The sequence below is a fragment of the Orbicella franksi genome, chromosome 10, assembly GCF_964199315.1.
Source record: "Orbicella franksi chromosome 10, jaOrbFran1.1, whole genome shotgun sequence".
Classification (NCBI taxonomy): Eukaryota; Metazoa; Cnidaria; class Anthozoa; order Scleractinia; family Merulinidae; genus Orbicella; species Orbicella franksi.
This window is the reverse complement of record NC_138154.1, coordinates 23,404,979-23,424,786: the sequence shown is the minus strand read 5'-3', so window position 1 is coordinate 23,424,786 and position 19,808 is coordinate 23,404,979. Positions and strand designations below refer to the sequence as shown.

The window sequence follows — 19,808 nt, the reverse complement described above, 5'->3', positions numbered from 1 at the left end:
ATATATTCAAGGAGCTACCCTTGATCTGTTATAGAAATGGAAAATCACTGAAATACGTGCTTGTAAAAGCAAAACAAAGGCTTTGAGCAACACAGTAGCCATACAGCATGAGTCGCGCGGACTCATTTGTCATTAAATCAACCCCTGACAGTACAATGATCGCCACTGGGCTTATTTCCAGTATTATTTGTACGACTGAGCTTTCAAATAAGCCAAAAGTAGCCTGTACACAACTTAAAAGGCTTTACTGGGTTATTCCTCCGTCTCGATTTATACCTAATTAATTTTGTAATATTTTCAGACCATTACGCGATGTAAATTTCACAATAAACCTCACGCAAACAACGGAGTTTATCGGTAGATTTGATCACATATTTCACGGTTATTCAAAGAAAAACTTACATATTCCACATATTAACATTGCCCAAATCCATTTGCGATAAAAACGACGGCGAAAAAGCGTTGATCCCTCTCAAAAATCGTTTTCTTGTACCTCGAAACAACTTTTCGCCATACATTTCCTTTTAGCAACTAGCAATGTTTGCCCCCTGACGATCCCAGAGTTCTTCGCGCAAACACGGGTATCCGATTACTGGCAACTTATTCATTCTCCAAACAAAACAAAACCTGTTTGTAATGTACTTGACCCTACAAACCAAGAACGGCCTTTCAGGCACCGACTTGTCTAGATCTGTGTTCTGAAACGCCTAATCTATTCAGTGATGAGGTTACGGCCTGATGCATCGTTTGCGTTTGCTCCGCCAGTCAACAAAAACAACAAGCTTAAGCTTCGTTTCGCCCATTCGACCCTATTTAGCCATTCAGTCCAATCCAGTGTAGATTTAATTGTAGATGACATTGATGATTACATATTGCCTGTATCCAAATTGCTGAATTTACCATTGCGTTCCCACACTTACATTCAAGTTTCCGCTCGACAGGGAAATAATTACTGTAAAATTCCGGCTACAAGCACTGGGCTTTAACAACTTCGACAACTTCATAAGGGGGTTTAAGTGGCCTTATATCCGGGGGTGGAGGGGGAGGGAAGGGGGGGGGCTTATTACTGGTTTACACAAAACGTTTCAAAATTAGCTGATGCCGGACGAAATCCAGCGTTACTGAAAGACGTTATATCTTCTTGGTAACAAGAATCACAAGGCATATACGCAAATCGCAAGAGGTCATTATCTGGAGATTCCTTAGGCTGGTATGAAACAAGAAAAAGTAAAGTTATGTGAAATGATATCGTTATTCGATCGTGAATGACGTGACACATGACTGAACCCAATAGATCGTGACGGAAAGACCCCATCAGCTGTTTTCCCAAACCGAAGTATGTTGTTTTAGGGTACAATAAGTCATGAACGTCATGCAGTGGTATGCAAATAAGTGGCTCTGTATTCTGTGTAGTCTAGAGAATGCCAGCTTATAACACACGCCCACTACGATGGAACCTCAGTACGCCGCGCCCTTTTCAAATCCAAACCGAGACCTATACAGTGTAAAATGTAGCGGAACCTGAGCGGAATTCTCCCGTGTTTTGACCGAAGTACAATTTCAACAATTTGACTAATGTGGGAGCCCCTTTCATGTAATAGCAATACTTTCTTTCCTTTGGTTCACACAGTTTGAAAGTTGATATTTCTGTTAGGACGAAGTGCCATGCCAGCCACTAATATCAGACAAATTTTTACGTGAAGAGGACAGAAAGCGACAAAATACGTGATCACAATACTTCTCCTGCCATTTGGCAATGCTTCGTAGGTGAAAAAGGCCCCAAGAAACTGAACTGGCAAAGAGTTAGATCAATAAAATGAAAGTTGAGGAGCGCAAGCCACTGGCGTTGCCGGAGGGGGGATGTGTGGGGGGATTATTGCTGAATTTTTTCCTAGTTGTCGAATATTGACGGAATGTTTTACAGTCATCCTACAAGCGGCGGATATTCTGGAATAATTATATAATCCTGAGTCAGAAGCACGGAAAGTGCTTAGAATACTGTAACAAAAATATTTGCAAATTAAAACTGAAATTTCTGCGAAGAAAGCTTAGAAAAATCGGTGTTAAAAGCTATCAGAAAAGACTGACATTGTTCCGAGGAACAATCAAATCCCGGGGCTGGGGGGGGGGGGGGCGGAACTCCCATATAAAAAGGAAAAAGGACGGGGATGCTTAAGGTGGTTTTGTTACCTCTCAGGGTGTTCAGCCTCAAAAGTTCCACCGCTGAGCGTGGTACCTTTTAGGGTATGGAGGCCCCAAAAATTTGACAGGAGATATCTGACAATATACTTTACGAGTAAAAGGTATTCGAAGCACATCATCTTTATCGCTGTCAAGAAAATTATGAAAGTGTCAGTTAATGTGTTGCTTTAGAATTGGTAATTTGTTTATTTATTTACAGTGTCCCCAATTAGCACATTAGTGCTAAATACATCGACACTTAAATAAAGTGATTATTATTATTATTATTATTATTATTATTATTATTATTATTATTATTATTATTACCTCTGAAGGCTTACAAAAAATTATTAAGCCACGCCCATAAGGATCTTGGTACCCGTCTTAGGGGTTCTTTTTAAACTTTCCGACGAGCATCCCCGTCCTTTTTATTATGGAGTTTCCCGGGGAATCAAACAATTTACCATGACCTACTAACAATATCCTCTCTGTGAATCAGACATTTTACTGCGCCTGAACACACGTAACGAAACATGCACAACGAAACGTAATTTTTACCTTTGCTCAAGGAATCTTATCTCTGTTGCACTTTTCACACAAGACTGGATATTCTGGGCATTCCTTCTCATGTCCCAGCTGAAAATAAACATCATGGATGGGGGGAGTTCTATGGATGGATGTAAGATACTGGTCAAAGATGGCAAAAATGTTTTTTTTTTTTTAATGCCATAAAGTACTTGTATCGGAAATCTCAGTAACTGGATTCCATGTACACAGTTTAAATATACACACATTTGTTTCAGCCGCTGTAATGGCATACAACACTTAATCATCGGCACGTTACTTCTATTGCTTACTATCACGTTTACTTACTTACACATCTCATTACACAGATATTGATTTAATACTGGGATTTTTCTTGGTTATGAAATTTAATTTCCTTGTCGTGCGTAGTGAAGATACCATTTTTATCTTTCACACGTGAGGATATCGATGTCGTCATGGTTACGGAAAATGTATGATCTATCTTTCAACATCACTGAAGTTGAATTTGACTTTTTTATTAAGACGAAAACGTACTTTATCTTTGGATTTCGTTAAAATGGTTAATCGTGTTAATTTCAACATTTTCGATTACAGTCCAGACCTTGGTGAATAGAATAACTGAGACTATTGATGTTTCATCAATAACCATGTAATAAACAGAACATTACATGGCCACTTGGAGATACGAATTTTATCTTCTCGTATCGATGGTATCTGTTGCTCACACCATCAGCATGTAAAGATAACATTCGTATCCCCGAACCCGGGCCCCGCTCGGTCATGTTAATATCCTGTATTTATCACGTGTCACTAAGCTAATTATCTCAAACAGCACTCGACTCAAAGCCCGTGCAGTTTTGGAAAATATACCACTCGTAAAATTTATACGAAATTACATCTGGCGTGGGGTACTTTCCATGTCCTCACCAGTGATGATATTGATGACTTCATTTCCTGGTTTTTCAGAGTTCAAGTTTGTGCAAACAGTTTGTCTATACAATAACAATAAAATGTTCAAAACTCCAGAGTCGAGGCAGTGTTTGAAGTCAAACACACTTGCAGAAGTACGCTTGCTGTAGTGTTTGCTGAGCTGTAAGTCTGTCTACATCGTCTGTATCAAGCAAGTCACCAAGAAGAGCCAAAAGGTCCGTGTCCTGCGACAAGAAAGAATCAGCATTTAAACAGCTAGTAGAAGTAACTGTTGAGAAATTTAAGACTCTTGCATACCAGCCTTTAAAAAACTGAATTGAACCTCTAAAGAACTAAATAACAAACCTGAAGCCTAACCTTAATGAAGGCCTGAAATACTCCAGAGTATTGAACTTGTTCTAATAGCTATAAAAAAGTATATTAGTGCGCTAATATACTTCTAGTGTAAACATCTCGAGCCACTGCCTTACTATGACGGTATTATATCTAGAGTTGAAATATTGTACTTTACATGTTAAATAGACTAGCATTACGATGAATGCTATTCTAGCGCTCGCCTTATTTTTGTTTATGCTAAATCGTTCCGTGGTTTCGAATTATACCAACCTCAGTCAACTGAGAAAAAGTCGTTGTAGGATTCTTGTTGGGGAAATTCATCTGAAAGATAGTCTTGACATTAATTGTTATGAAAAGTAAACAACGCTCCACCTTTGGTACAAAACCTATTTATGTACAGATATCCCAAAGCTTGAAATAATAGCTGTTACAATAGATTCTACGTTTGCTGTCCGTGAAAGCTGTTGTAGTTTGATGTGGAAGTGTATATTATTTTCAATGATCAAACACTTGACCTCTAAAGAGCTGTCATGATATATTAAGTCTTTTTGTGGAGTTTAAATTACCGTCAAATGACGGAAACCTCAAATTAAAGGAGCTACGTAACGGTTTGCACATCTTGAACGGTTAAGCTTAAATTTTTCAAGTTCGTCGTTTTTAATCCGTGTCAATCTTCTCCATCCTTAACCATCCCTCTTTCCGTATTGTTTATTGTTATCTCTTTAGTGTTTCCCTATGTTAGTAAACTATTATTTTCAGGTTTTCAAAAGAACTCAATTTTCAAGTGAAACGTTCACTTTGCTACGGCCGAAAAAATATCCAAAGCTAATAGTCTACGTGCAGCCGTACCCTGCCTCCGACCCGAGAAAAAAACGAAAGAAGGAAACGTAGACGTTCTTTCCCTCCCGTTTGTTCTCCAGGGGTGGGTGCGGCTACACGGCCACAGGCTTAAAAGGTAACAATATAGCAAATAGAATAAGGATTCAGGTGGATTACCAAACGACGAACTAGGAAAAAAAAAAAAAGATGTTTAACTTTTTTGAAGATGAGCCTTCGATCACACAACTCCAATGACGGTGCATTGTATAGCATACAAAGAGTTGAACTAACAAATTAATGACAGTTGACTCACCTTGACAATTAAATCTCCAAATAATTTCATATCTTGAGTTTGACTACATTGCTAGAAATGCAAAGAACAACTCATCAGTGAGTGCATGCAAGAAGCCCACAATTTAACCCTATTTTCTGTAACATAGAGACACTGGGAGTCGAGGAGTATTGGTACTTCTCCTGAATGGGATGCCTGTGCATCGTCTACCGCAGGTTACCCCTTCCTCTCCTCTTTTTTTAGCTTTTTGCTCCCATTTACGTTCCCCGCGTTTTGTCAACAAGAAACAAAATCACTGGAAGTTGCAGCAATACAGCAGGTTATCAACAGAATAAAACTTACCGAGTCGGTAAACGGAAAAAAGTCAAGTACTCCTCTGTGCTGTCCAGACCTCTTCTCCACAAATACACTTTGAAGGTGCACACAGCCGTGACAAATGTTTTTCGAATGAAGTGAATTCAAAGCATCAAGAATGTCTCTCAGAACCAACGTGATAGCCTGCAAGAAAAGTACTTTACTTAATTTTTTGCTTCCTCGTTAAGGAGAGCACGGGACATTCCAAACAAAAGGGAGCTTAAGCAATGACAGTGGTGAGGCCGAAGAAATGTCGAGTAAACTGAAAAGAATTTAGATATTACTCTCGAATTACCCAGATCTATCTAGTTCGTCCATCGTTTCGAAAACTTGCTGAAGCTTAATATGTAATGAGAGCATTCAATTCCCAATAGATATACGAAAAATTAGCCGTCGTACTTCTCGTTCTCAAAAATACATAAAATTTGGTCATTTCACGTTGCTGTTTGCCTCTTATATAACTGGCGCTTAGAATTGTTTGTGCTACAAGTTAGCATTTATGCAGTCAAGTTCACTGTAGTCTCCTCTTAATCCCAATGTTGATGTGGGACATAGAGTCTGGAAGATCGCGGGTGGTACAACATGAGCAAGCCAGTGAAAGAACGCAAGACACTGAGTTGGTTAAATCCTTACCATCGATCACTCGTTCACCCCTCTTCCCCCCCCCCCCCCCGTCCCCTACTCCATCCCTCCCCTTCCTCCCAAATGGAAAGCAAGAAGTACACTGGTCCATACTTCAGAGAAAGTTTACATTTAAAACGGTTATAAACAAAACGAAATTTCAGTTTTGTTTATGTCTTGAGTAATATTCTGGTAAAGATACGGCACCAGAAGGAACTACCAGACTGTCAATGTATGCTTACCTCCGACGAGCACTCATGAGATGCAAGCCATTCTTCACCACTCATCAAAACAGGCATTTGAACAAATGCCCTGTTTCCCTATTAGTGAAAAACATAACAAAAAACTAGCTAGTCTTAATCGTTACTAATACTAATGCTAGATACTATAAACGTGTATTTGGTTAAAGTAGTTTTGGAATACGCAAGTACTTTAATTACATGCAGTCGTTTTTTGGTCTACACGCACTTCCTAATGCTAGTCAGTAGTTGCTACGATTTGTTGAAATATTACGGACAATCATGATTTAATTTTCGAAGCTGCTTTTCTTTTTTTTTTTTCAGAAGACGCAGGAAACGTTTAGACAATTGTAAATACCGTAACAAAGAAAGCATCCAAGGGCATCAGGAAAGGGTTATCAATACTTTGGTAGTCAACAGCTTTTCTTTGCAGAGTTTCAGTGTCTCCCAACTCTCTGTCTACATTCAGCTCCTGAGAAGTAAAACAAAGGTTGAGGTTACCGGAATCTTGTATATGTGTAACGTCAAACAAGACTTTATTTGCATAATCACATCAAAGGAACGAATCTGGACTACAGAACAAATAATCATTGTGTCAACTTAAGTAATAATATGCTCCAACGAAGGGCTAACAGCGGCTTATTGAGCTTATGAACTTCAGGTAAATAAAACAAGAGTTATCGTATGCATTTCAGCAAGGCAATATACTATATGTGCTCAGCTGTGTCATCATATTTATTTATTTTATGTCCATGTCATCAACCAATTCTATGAAATATCCCTTAAGGGGAAACGTGCTTAAACATTTGTAAGGAGAAATGCATTTTTGGCTTTATAAGAAAAATCGATATCCTAATTTCTGTGCCGTGTCCACGCTTTTTGCTACCCATTTGAATAAATAAGAATGGAACTCTTCAATACTCTAGTGATAGTACTGAGATAAAGCATATCCTTAAACAAAATGATCTAATATTGGAAAGGCACACCTTCAATATACAAGGCCTTCCAGCAAATTCAGTCTTGATAACAGAACACTTGTCATGGCTAACAGAAGAAACAGAGTCGTAGTGTGGATAATGTTCCAACTCTCTTCCTGGTTTCACCAGCCCATTAGATGTCTGTAAGATAAAATAAATACTTATTGCTCTACATAGAGCTAGAAAACCAGAGCTCAGCAAAGCTATGTCAATTTTCCACTTTAGCAAAGCATTCAAATTCCTTGTCAACAGATCATAACATCCAAAAGGATCTATCCATTTGCGTAGCGTACGTTACATTGAAATGTCTTCGGTTTAAATACCGTTTTTTGTTGGAATTGGTTAAAACATAATGCTCTCCCCGCCCCCCCCCCCCCCCCGCAACATACAACGCACCCCTAAGCAGAAAGTTAAAAAATGTAACAGTCTTCTTTTGCACATTGCTTGTTTTACTGATTTAACCAGCAAAACCGGGCTGCTCAAGTACTGTAGCAAATGTCTGCAACAGCGGGGTGACGGGTGGCTGCAAAACTCCCATTACAGGGTATCTCTGAATACAGTGCTCAGAAATTGGACCTTTAGTATACGTATGTCCTTGCATTTTGTATATGTATGTTCTTGCATTTTGTACGTGTATGTTTTTGCATTTTAGAGTTAGGGAACATTAGCTAGTAGGACGGTACAGTGGAAACGGCATACATTGAAAATCCTTACCAAAAATCCTGAAATTCCCAGTTCAGGATGAGCTATTGGAAGCTCAGGGAAGTGTTCTGATGTAGACTTGGCCAATTCCGCCTGTCGTAAGAAGATATATAATTTTATAACAAGTAAATATTGATTCTAATAGTTTGTTAAAATTTCAGCACCAGTTGATTGTGCTCAATTGAAGTATTAGCCAAAGAATATACGGTATGTAAATGCAGCAATAGCCCAAGCTCTGATCTGTGAAGCTAGTTAAGATTCTGTTTAAGATGGACCCGTGAAACAAAGCTGGTCCTTCATGGCAGCTCCAAGATGCTGTACTAACCAAAAATTTATTTTCATCCTCAAAACGTTGGTGTAGTTGCAAATATATGTCAGAAATGTCACTTTCAACCTATAATGTAAAAAAAAAAAAAAATTAAAACAAAAATATTCGATTGAAGTGAGGCCGATACACAAAAGTTACATGACCATGACACAGCAACAATGTCCCATGTCCACTAAAATAAATCAACAGTACAAAATTTCACATTTGTTTTACATTTTATTGCAAAATTAGATTTTACAAGGAGCGTGAGTTTTCTGGACCCTGCTTGGACATGCAGATTTCAAACGTATCTTATTTAATTAAAAGGCATTAAGCAACAACAATGCCTCAAAACAGTTTTTCCTAAAATATATCAGGAAACATTTTGGTAGGTCAATCGTTTGTTTTGTACGACTAAACGTTTCTAGGGCATCAATGTTTTCAAAGAGTGTTTTAACGAAATTTGGTATAATTTCAGCTAAAAAATATGTTTTAGTGAGATTCTGGTTTTTATGGAGACCTTAATCCCCAATTCTTCTAATATTTAATCCCTAATCTTTACAGTTCTAGATCTTGTGTTTTAATAAATTTGTCTTATTTATTGAACATACATTTTGATAGTTATCTGAAATTACTGAAAAAAATTGGAAATAAATTTAGGCGGGGTTTTTCAAATAGATGACGTCATTTTGGGATAATATGACGTCATGATTGGCACATGACAAGATTGCCATTGAAATTAACATATTTGGATGCTTTATAAGTTATAACTGTTCGATTATGATGAAGTGAATACTTTTGGGTATAGATGGTGAGAAAGGTTTGAGAAGTTTTCTTTCCTAGCTCGATTCAAGAGCATAAAACTACCTGTTGCAGTTCTTCAACACTTTCTTTTTCATTCTGCTATAAAATACGACAAAGGATTACCATGACTTAAATGTTACTCCACTCTTACAAAATAGTTATAAGAAAGATCATCTCCACATCAGATATTGATCATAATAATGAGATTTTAATGTTAAAATAATGTATATATTACACAGTCACGTTACTGACTGTCTATCACAAGACTTACAACCTTACGTGGATTTGGGACAATTTTTGAAACTTTGCATCCGTAGTTTACAAAACTATGGGTATTTGGGTAAAGGCTAACTAGAAGGTTTGTTAGCTCGTACTTCCACAAATTGCTCATTTTAAGCATGGGTGTATGGGAATGTCAGCCATGGTGGTTACAGACTGGGAATTTCTCACACTAGAAAATTATCTGCTTGTCTTTATTTTGATTTTTCCTCCCTCCTGCCCGGCATAAGCCATATCTAGGAAAATAAAATTGTTGTAGACCCTCCAAACAGTTTGTAGCTTGTATTTCAGTCGACTTTCCATGTTATTGTATACTTTAAACCAACCTCTTCCAAGCCCTTCTTGTCTGCCAGCCTTTGACGAAGTCGTAATCGTAGACTTTCGATTGCTGTTCTGACGTCTTCCACATTTGTCAGATCAGGCTTAGCCTCAAGCCATGGACTGATATCAGTCTGTGATAACATCATCACAATCAATCAAAATTAAAAGCAACAGAGAGAAGTATTACAAAAAGTTACAAAATGAGGTGAAATGAACTATGAAATCAAAGAATGGTGACCTAGAAAACAATCAACGTACTGTGCATTTTTGTTTTCACTATTCCAAAACTATTGCTTTTTTTTCCATTTCGCACTCAGAGTTGTGGCATATTAGGCATGGTTTTAGCAAGGAAGGAGTCCAGAAGTCCTCACTGGACTTCCACTTCTCATTTTTCCTGACACTAAGCTTCAACAAAATATCATCATAACCATTGTTCTGTAGCCTGTCTGGTAACAACAGGGGAACAGGCGACATGTTTCACTGCTGTTGTCCAAGCTCCATCATCATTGCAGATATATCACACAACAACATTTATAACTCTCACCAGGAACATAAATGACAAAAGCGTCTCACTTAGACTAAGAGCTGGAGATTCAGTATTGACACTAACCTGTAAACATTCATACTTTGGCACCAAGTTATCTCTGACAAAAAAAAAATGAATGAAAAACTTGGTAACTATGAATGCTTGCCTTACTTTATTCTGACTGCACTAACGGAAGACAATCAATGTGAATAGTTTATTGAGGATGCGTAAGTCAGTTCAGCTGTCAGTCATCTGATATATTCCGTCATGTAACATAATCTGTATCCTTCCAAATTACGAAAAACCTTCCAGATACGAAAAACCACTAAAAACCACTTCTTAGATGTGGCCAAAAATACATGTATGTGGAGACGTATTCCTCATCTAATACAACAGCACGAGACCCCGAGGAAAGGGTACAAAATCAATAACGTAGAACATTTACAAATGTATATTACAAGCTCTTATATATATATATAAAAAAAGCTTAAGAATAGTACAGAAGAGGACAAACACGAAGACTGACTAACCTAGAATGACCTAAATCTCCCGCTAAATGCCTAATTATATAAATAGTCCCTAAACGTCCCTTCACACACCGCGAGCCTCTCCATCGTGCCGTCAGAATGAGAGGTTCTGACTAATTCGTCCCTCAATCGTCAGCCGAAATTACATTTTTCAAGAGGGCTTCTCGTCTTTAATTGGTTTAATTTTAGATCTTGGTTGAACAGTGATGGGGAATGGCTTCCAATAACGCATTAATTTTCCATGAATAAAAGGCATGTAAGCGCATCCCCGCACCGTGGTTTCAAAGAAATCATCGATTAACTGATTGATCGATTTATTGATTGATTATATTCAATGAAGTAACCAAACAAAACGTGCTAAAAATCACTTTAACTTTTTTTACAATAATCCTTCAAAAGTAGCTATACATTATTGCATTCTGTCATGGATCATCAGTACAGTTTCCAATAAACTTAAATGTCTGATTGACAAGTTCACCTCAATTCCTGAATATCTGCCATTTCTCTTTTAAGTTCAGTGATCACAGCTTTTATTGCACAATCAACAATCTGCTTGGCTTCTTTGTCTTCGGACACCTGACAAAAAAATGCATCAATAAATAACTAAATGAAATTAACAGATCTGTTGCTGCTTGGTAGTGGTCACTGGAGATGTTAACACCTTGGGGGTTACTGGATTTTTGATTAAGTTTTATGCCTGTATGGTTCACATTAGAGAAATATTGATCATAGAAGCAACCGATGAACAAAAGTTCATATAAGTAGGATGAAGGTTTTGTCCGCTTTAAACAGCGAATTGTTTTTTACTGTGCTGGAAACAGTAAATAATCTCACCGACTATGAACACATACAGTCACTGATACAGTAATCGACCGACTGTAAACACGTACAGTACGAGGTCGAACTGTCGCGTATCACGTGATTTTGTTGACGTCGTTCTCTCGATTACATAACGCCACACAAGCTACATCTGGGACCATACAGAAAGTTCATGAATGTTGATCATCAGGCCAGGAGCCTGTGCTCATATGTAACAAATACCGATATTGTTTCTACTTGTAAATCTGCATAATGCATTTCTTCACTTGCTTGTTTCTAGATTCAAATGTTATTTTTACCTGGAACTTGTCGATTTCTACTTGTATTGCTGAAGACAAAGAACTGATCATCGCATCAAGATCACCAAATGGCGCATGTATACTGACCGTTTCACTGCTGTCTTGGGATAATTGCAGGGCCTGAAAGAGTTTCCAATTGAATAAGTGTCGCTTTAGAGCTGTTTTGAACAAGCACTGTGTTGTTGTTCATGGGCGTGGCGCTTTCTCAAGGCTGACACCTTTTTATTTTTGCCGTAATTTGGGGCAATTTCTGCCCCTCGGACAGGCAAAACATACGACATTTGTTTATTAGCTGCCTGCCAGCATCTTACATTTGGGTTAAGTTCTAAAGTTGGTATTCTACCGGAAGTAATGCAAGTTTACTTCCCTCCGAGCCAGAGGTACATGCATTATTTGGAATTACTCGTCCCTGTACGCACCGTTTGACCCTCAACCACCTCATAATGCTAGGCAAATGTGTTCTATATATCAACACGCTAAATAATACTACGTTTGTTTTCGTTTTCAGCGACTTCATCTCATTAGTGCAGGACAAAATCGAGATAGAAAGACATACTGCTGCCACGTTGAATGGTGAAAGGGAACTTCAACAGAAGTGAAAATTCTTTCTCACCAGTTAAGGCCATAATAAGTAATTATTGCGTATTGTAAGTAAGTAAGCAAGTAACGTAATGCAAAATATTGTAGGCAGGTTTTCATGTACTGTAAGTTACGTTTGTAAGTTAGTAAAATAAACATTAAAAAAAATTGGGCAAGTGAAACTCTTTTTCAACGATTAACGCAATATAAAGCCAAGTGCTTTTAGGAGAACTTTTAATTCGTGCAGTTTTGCTAGTTTGCTCTCCATACACGATTATTCATATTACTCGAAAAAAGTACTTTGACATTATTTCTCAAACAAATAAATGAAAGCAAGATCAGCATTCCTACCAACTGTAAACGTGATAGTGCCGTTGAAAGGTCCTCTGTGCGCTGGTTTACTCTGTGCTTCACTTTTGTGACATCCTGACGACTTCTCTGCTATGATGATTGTAACAAATAGAATAAGAAGCTCTTTTCTAAACTCGTATCTCTGCTTTAACATTAACAATGCATTAATACGTAAATCAATTGTCCGTTTTTAACAGGTAAATTCTTCATTACGCCTGGTGGCCCATAAATGCGGCGCTCATCATTGCTTCCGCACCATGAAGCAACTAGGAGTATATGCACTACTACTAACCACTTTACAATAACTGTCTAATTTCTCGCGCGCTGATTGGCTCATTTTTATCATCAATAAGAGTACAGACGGATAAAATTTTAATTTATGCAAGCTTTCAAGTTCAAATTTCAGCTGTCAAACTGTCAACTTTTTAACCAATGAGATTTTATGGACTTTTTTAAGAAGCCAGTCAAAAAGCGAGAAAAGCTATTGACAATGTTCGCGTCATTTTGAACAAAATTCACTTATCTTTGTTTACGGCAAGTTTACGCGTCTTTTCCCCTCATTTATTCGCGGCATTTGACCAGTTTGGAGTCTTGTTATTGTAAAAAACAAATTGACGTCAGTTCTTTATGCGTCTGTCCTCTTATTGATGATAAATTTCGTCATAACATTGTCAAAGTTTACTGCGGAACCACTTTGACAATGTTATGCCGCAATTTATCATCAATAAGAGGACAGACGCATAAAGAACTGACGTGAATTTGTTAACTCGATGAAATGCTAGTCTGTGAAGGGTTAACCTTATACTATACAGTAAACAACCCGCATATAAAAGCCTAATGATTTAAGAACCTACAGGCTGACATTTGGCATTTAATTACCCAAAAATATATGAACCTGTTCAGCCTGGCAAAACAAATAGGTTCTTATTCAAAAATATCACTCCAATTATGATAGTCTAAATTATGAATTTTATCAAAATCTGACAAAACGTTATTGTCTATGTTTTCTTTGGTTTACATTTTTTGGGGTTTCACTAGAAATATGTTTTCCACAAAGCTACAGTGTAATATAAACGATTGAAAATCTAAATATCTTATAAAAAAATACGAACCTATTAAGAACCTAATCAGCTTGAATTGTGAAAAACTACCCTAAAATATAAGAACCTGTGCAGCTTGACCTCCAAAATTCTAGGTTCTTATATGTGGGTGTTTACTGTACTCCTGGGTGGAGAGAGCGAGTCGGAAAGTAAAGTTTATTGATTAAGGACACAACTCAGTGACTGCAGCCAGAGTTCAACCTTTTTGGACCGCTGGATATGGAGTCCAGCACCCTAAACATTGCACCACCACGCCTTTACAGGTCACCACACCTATTCGTTATAGTAATTGGACCGAGTGGAGCACAATTCAGGGAGAAATCGCGCGATTAATTTCAAAATCGGACGAGCGCCGAGCGCGAGGCCGATTTGAAATTACGAGCACGATTTCTCCTTGAATTGTACGATACGAGGTCCAATTACTAATTAATCGTATCTATAACAAATTTCGGCAATAAAGATGTCTTTTGATAAATTCTTTTGAGCGAACACGTCTGTAGCGCTTTTCAAAAGTTTTGAAAACTGTAGGAAACATTGCCAAGGAATCCATTAAAGCGCGCGTAAATGACGTGCGAATCACATGGGTATCCAATTACAGTGATCCAATTACAAAAAGTTCAAATTGGACACCCGCGTGATCGCGCGCCGATTATGTGACAAATAGGCGCGCGGAGAACCAATCACGATCGAGACTGTTATAGATACGATTATGCCCATAATACCATAAATTGGAAAAGAAATTCACGGACAACATATGACGATGGAATCACTCTCTTTAGTCTGTATTACTTCAAAGAGCAAAGGTTGAGATGAGATGAAGACGAAATCTGACACACATTGAAGAGTCAAATTCTCATACCAGCCATTCCTCGTAGGCTTCAACAGCTACTTCAAGATCGGGGTCTGTACTACAGCTATCAAGAGCATCTGAAATTTAAATATATTCATCAGTTTAAATCTCTTTACACAGTACGGATAGGTCTTTACCGTTGTGATAAATATCTTTACTTTTTTGTAGCATAACACTGCCTTTCAAAGATCAGCGATCAGCCAATCGTGTTCGCAAAGAAATCCGTTATCTAGCATCTAGGATTGATGTCGGCGTGAAAGTCATTTTTACAAGCAGAAAACCGACCCCGAGCGTAAAGGAAAACAAGCTCCCGATATTCAGCACGCAATGCGTTGTTTATTCATTTAAGTTAATTTGTGCGATGCAAATCATGTCGGCTTTACTGCCCGAAACTTACACCCACACATCAAAGAACATCGTTACTCTGCCGTAGGGAAGCAGTCTTGTTGAAATGTAGAAGCAAGTTTGACTGTTTACTAATGTTATTTATTAGGAAGCTTAAGCAAACTTCGACGACGACGGCAACGAGAACGTCACCAAACAAAAGGTTTAATGAACAAAACAATAGCTGTGCACGTGCGTTATAAATCTTTGTACATTTCTTTGCAGTCCTCAGCAAAACAACGTGACTAAGTTCTGCGTAGCCTGAGGAACGTGAAAGACGACGGCTAATTTCTCGTTTTTCCATTTCGAATAGACCTATTTCGATATATTAAAATTTAGCCTAAAACAATAGACCTCAATACGAGGCTCCGGGGAATAACTACAGAGTTTGTGGGGTTTATTCCCCGGAGCCTCGTGCTGAGGTCTATTGTTTTAGGCTGTATATTAATATATCGAAATTGGTCTATTGGACGCTGTCGCTGCATATTTAGCCTGAGCACGTTTTTAGAACCATTGACGTACCGAACAGATCTAGACAATTGCGAATTTTGCTGGTAAAATATAAATTCATTTTTTATTAGGCGTTGTCCTCGGCGTCGTTGCTTAAGCCACTTGACACTGGCGAACCTAAACCAGCTTTTAAACTAGTTTCAGCAGTTCAAAGTTAATTTATTAACTCAAAGGAACGAACCGTTGCTCGCAGTGGTTTCTCTCTCGTTCGGCGTAGGAGAAACCCTGCTCGCAGGGTAGACAATGGCTAAAGCAGCGCAGAAACGTCGTCGGTTTATAGAGTTTTTCAGAGAGTTTTCGAATGTTTTTAAAAAATCTTCTAGCGTTTAATTTCTTGTTAAAATCATTTTCAAAACCTCTTCTGTCACGGACAATAACATAATTAAGATAATTTCTTAATGCTACTAGAAGCCTTTACATTTTGCTACAACAGTGCGGCATTCACTATTAGGCCATTAAAACCCCATAGTGGTTTAAGAACATGTTGGCAGAAATTTGCCACTTAATAGACAAAATATAAGAACCTGCTTAGCCAACCAAGATCGAGCAGGTTCTTATATGTGGACCACAGCTAAATTATGATAAACATTTTAACCAAGGAGTGTGACTTTGAAATTGCAAATTTATATTATAAAAAAATACTGTAAATCTAAGGGACAAACACAAGTTTATTTATTTATTTTTCTGGTAATCAACAATTATATGTCTTTCATAGAAATTATGAACCTAATTAAGAATCTACCTAGCTTAAATTGCCAATAACTACCCCAAAATACAAGAATCTATTTTGCCAGACTTCCAAAAATGTAGGTCCTTACACGCGGGTTTTTTACTGTATTAACAAGCTAGGGGGAGCATAGTAATTATCTGATAGAAACTTTTTTTAGGCCTACTGATAGAGGGGGTGTAATGACGGGGAGGTCATATTAATAAGGGGATTTACTGTGCTGTCATCAAATCATGTATCAGTAAGTACCTTCTTGTTCTTGAAGCTGGCTAAGTGCATGCTGAAAGAGAAGAACAAGACTGATACACTTTCATTGGAAAAACGTAAAGAGCTATGCCAGTGTCGTCTTGTAAAAACTCTTCACAGATAAATTGAGAACAAATTCATTTCATTTAGAAGTGAGAAGACTCTAAAAGCGTGTATTAAAAAAATATCCAAGGTTCTAACATTTTTATGATCTCCTCTTAACAGACATGAATTGCATGGTTGTCAATTATTTTTAGTGAGGGAGGGTCTAGTAAAATACATAAAAATACAACTGACCCCTCTTTTCTGCCCTCAAATTTTACTTATAAATCTTTGTCAAGATTGGGCACAGAATATTTTGTAACCACATTATACACTTCTCTTGAGCGGCAACATAACTTAAAGCTAGGTACGGTTTACAACAGCGGCAAAAAATTGAAAACAAACTACTTCATTTAGTTCAACAGAATTTCAATACCTGTAATGATGTTTCTCGCTCTTGAAGAGGTATCAAATCCACTTCCTGGCAAAACAAATCTATCGAGTCAAAGAACTCTTTCCTTGCCTTGTCTCTCTGAGCAACAATGCCAGCTGCCAACAACTCCTCCTACAACAAAGCAATCCAAATTAATTTGTTGTTTGAAATCTGCTCTTTCAACTGTATGGACTTACTACTTTTCAATGCCGTATTCCACTAAACGCTGCATTGTAAAATCTTTTATAAGGCCCTCTGTTGGAATTTGTACACATGCTTTGCCCTTTGTCGTGATCGATTTCATCCGCCTCCACGCCGCTGTTTCAATGTTAAGTTTCTTCATTTCAGTGTCCATGTCCACCTAATGTAGGCGCCCACCGAACACGGGTTCGAAATAAACTTTAGGTAGATATGACGCTAATCTCGGGGGATCAGGTGTCTGTTTAAGGAATGGTGTCCACTTTATCTAGGGTTCTCTTGATAGAAGTTTCCCTGGAGTATTTCTGTACTTTTGAGATACATTTGCGTGGCTAAACTGAGTATATCTGTACGACATACACAACATTACCTTGTCTGCGCACTGACGCAAACACTCCTGAGCTTGTTGAAGAGCACTCTCGCACTCTTGTACCTAAATTTAACAAACAAATTTAGTGAGAACTGCCAGTGCCAAGACCGTATGGTTTCCAGCATATCATGTTCCAATTTTTCAAGTACTACATCAATGTTTTTTCTAATTACAGAGTTAAAAGCCCATTTTCAACAGGCGTATTTTTGTTCTGAAAAGGCCACTATTTTTGAACTTTCGCTCTGATTGGTCAAATAGTCTTCCTGTTGATCATAATACATGTAAGCGTGTAAGCGCTGGTCATTCAATGTAAAGAATTGCTTGTGAGAGTAAGAAAAACAAGAATGGCACTCGCCTCATCGTGTGAAATAACAAAGTAAAAAGGCCGATGATATAGCTTTCCATTCATCACTACAACGAAAATACTAAATAATTGCTTTCTTTAGGGTGCTTTAAGTTTTGTCAATTTCAAATGCCATATATTACAGTGGAGGGTGAAATTCAAATTTCAAGTCAAATTTCAAGTCAAAACTAAGGGTGATATCAATTGACTGAAAGGGAAGTAATACAATTTTAGGTTAGTGGTGTTAAAATGGCCTGACCTTAGTACATCAGAGTCTTGTGTCAAAGTAATTTCTGCTCATACCACCAGTCATCTAGTTGTTCATTTTTTTTATTTCGTGTTCAGTATTTTCCAATTATTATTTTCATTGCATCATGAGCTCCGACTCGTGAAATCCTTCTACCCGTGTTTCCTGAATGCTGAAAACTTAACTTTGTATACATAGACTGTTCATAGCCTCTATTTTGTCGTGTTTTTATTCCATCGTTGAACGCGCGGATAGAATCGCGAGAGCTGGACGCCATCGCAGAACTGGAGACTCTATGGGGTAGGGAGTAGGGACCAAGAAAAACCCTTCGTTTGGCTCGCTTCGCTCGCCTCCCGTCCCCACCCCCGCGTGCCTCGCGCTCGTTTCGCTCGCTTTTTCTTTCGCGTGCGTTGAAAAATAGAGGCTGTGAACAGTCTATGTTTACATCGTCCAGGACGAAAGCATCCCACAATGACAGTAGTAGTAACCAGGGACTTTGCCCAGTCCTTCTGCATCTGAATAATTTGTTGAGTGAATGATACGAGGAGAGCACTAAAACATCATTTCTGTTACTCTGTTATTGTTGCGTGGGAATCAGATTCTGGGGTCCACGCACAAATAAGCCCTGCAAGGACCCCTGTTAGTAGTCACCAGGAATCGATCGAAAAGAAAACTAAACATGGACTGCATATGAAACAAAGTTGGCGGCAAAAGTGTTAAGAGACATACATAAACAACCTCCAGCAAAGATTAGCATTTTTTTCCCTCTCATCTCTATCCCCATTCAATGTTAAACTTCTAGCAACCTTGCTCGCTCAAGATTCTCAAGATGGTTCCAATTTTAAAGAGCAGAGCGTGACGCTCCTCAAACAGTTTATGTGTGGTGATTGTCAATTGGAACTCCCTGTAATCGGGTGTACCTTTAAAACCTTCTAAACAACTTTTCTCTGTACAAAATGAATAAGTAATAATTAGTGTTTTGAGAAAAAGTTACTAATCACTAATTTCAGGTGTGTGTCATGAAACACAGGTAAGGTGATCGAGGCGCGCAATGCATCACAGATGAAAATGGCTCTTTAACCCTGATAAATGACAGTTGGGATAGCAGGAAAAACCTTTTGAACCTGGCTATTTCCCAGTATCACGCTAATACAATAAATAATGTTTGAACCGAAAGCTTAAATTTCTGTTATTACACAAGTTTTTTTTTTCGTACCTGATCCAAGGATTCCAATGACTCCAAATCAATCCTATTATTTCTTGTCAAGTCAATTGCTTCTCTGATCACCACAGAAGTCTTTCCATCTCCAGGAGTGGTGTCTCTGTGAGTACGCCACAAGCATAATAAGTGTTTACCAAGACAAAACAACCATTGACACTGTTTCAAGGCAATATCGTACAAACGAAGAAATTTTGATTTTAATAAGACACTTGATTAATTAGCCCGAGGGGTACTCTAGTTAGGCTGAACAACACCACAGCTGGCTAGGTTAGAGTTAGCTCTCAGTAATGGTAATTGTAACACTCCATTTCCTAAAAAAAGGTACCT

The 19,808-nt window shown here is 38.0% G+C and overlaps 1 protein-coding gene across 5 annotated transcripts in view; it reads right to left on the bottom strand.

Moving 5' to 3' along the window:
• Positions 1-2,541: 2,541 nt before the first annotated feature.
• The window catches only part of LOC145499572 (serine/threonine-protein kinase 31-like), a 39,588-nt gene continuing 22,321 nt past the window's right edge, over positions 2,542-19,808 (bottom strand). For all 5 annotated transcript variants that reach the window (XM_081479094.1, XM_081479097.1, XM_081479096.1 and 2 more), the window contains 20 exons: positions 19,476-19,581; positions 17,670-17,732; positions 17,105-17,233; positions 16,630-16,660; positions 14,769-14,836; positions 12,810-12,899; positions 11,880-11,999; positions 11,240-11,337; positions 10,319-10,352; positions 9,714-9,839; positions 9,172-9,207; positions 8,323-8,391; positions 8,010-8,090; positions 7,305-7,436; positions 6,677-6,790; positions 6,322-6,399; positions 5,447-5,602; positions 5,126-5,176; positions 4,264-4,314; positions 2,542-3,881 (listed from right to left, as the gene is read on the bottom strand). In XM_081479094.1, the coding sequence (XP_081335220.1) occupies positions 3,774-3,881; positions 4,264-4,314; positions 5,126-5,176; positions 5,447-5,602; positions 6,322-6,399; positions 6,677-6,790; positions 7,305-7,436; positions 8,010-8,090; positions 8,323-8,391; positions 9,172-9,207; positions 9,714-9,839; positions 10,319-10,352; positions 11,240-11,337; positions 11,880-11,999; positions 12,810-12,899; positions 14,769-14,836; positions 16,630-16,660; positions 17,105-17,233; positions 17,670-17,732; positions 19,476-19,581 (1,741 nt within the window). In that variant the 3' untranslated portion in view covers positions 2,542-3,773. The remainder of the gene's footprint in view (positions 3,882-4,263; positions 4,315-5,125; positions 5,177-5,446; positions 5,603-6,321; positions 6,400-6,676; positions 6,791-7,304; positions 7,437-8,009; positions 8,091-8,322; positions 8,392-9,171; positions 9,208-9,713; positions 9,840-10,318; positions 10,353-11,239; positions 11,338-11,879; positions 12,000-12,809; positions 12,900-14,768; positions 14,837-16,629; positions 16,661-17,104; positions 17,234-17,669; positions 17,733-19,475; positions 19,582-19,808) is intronic.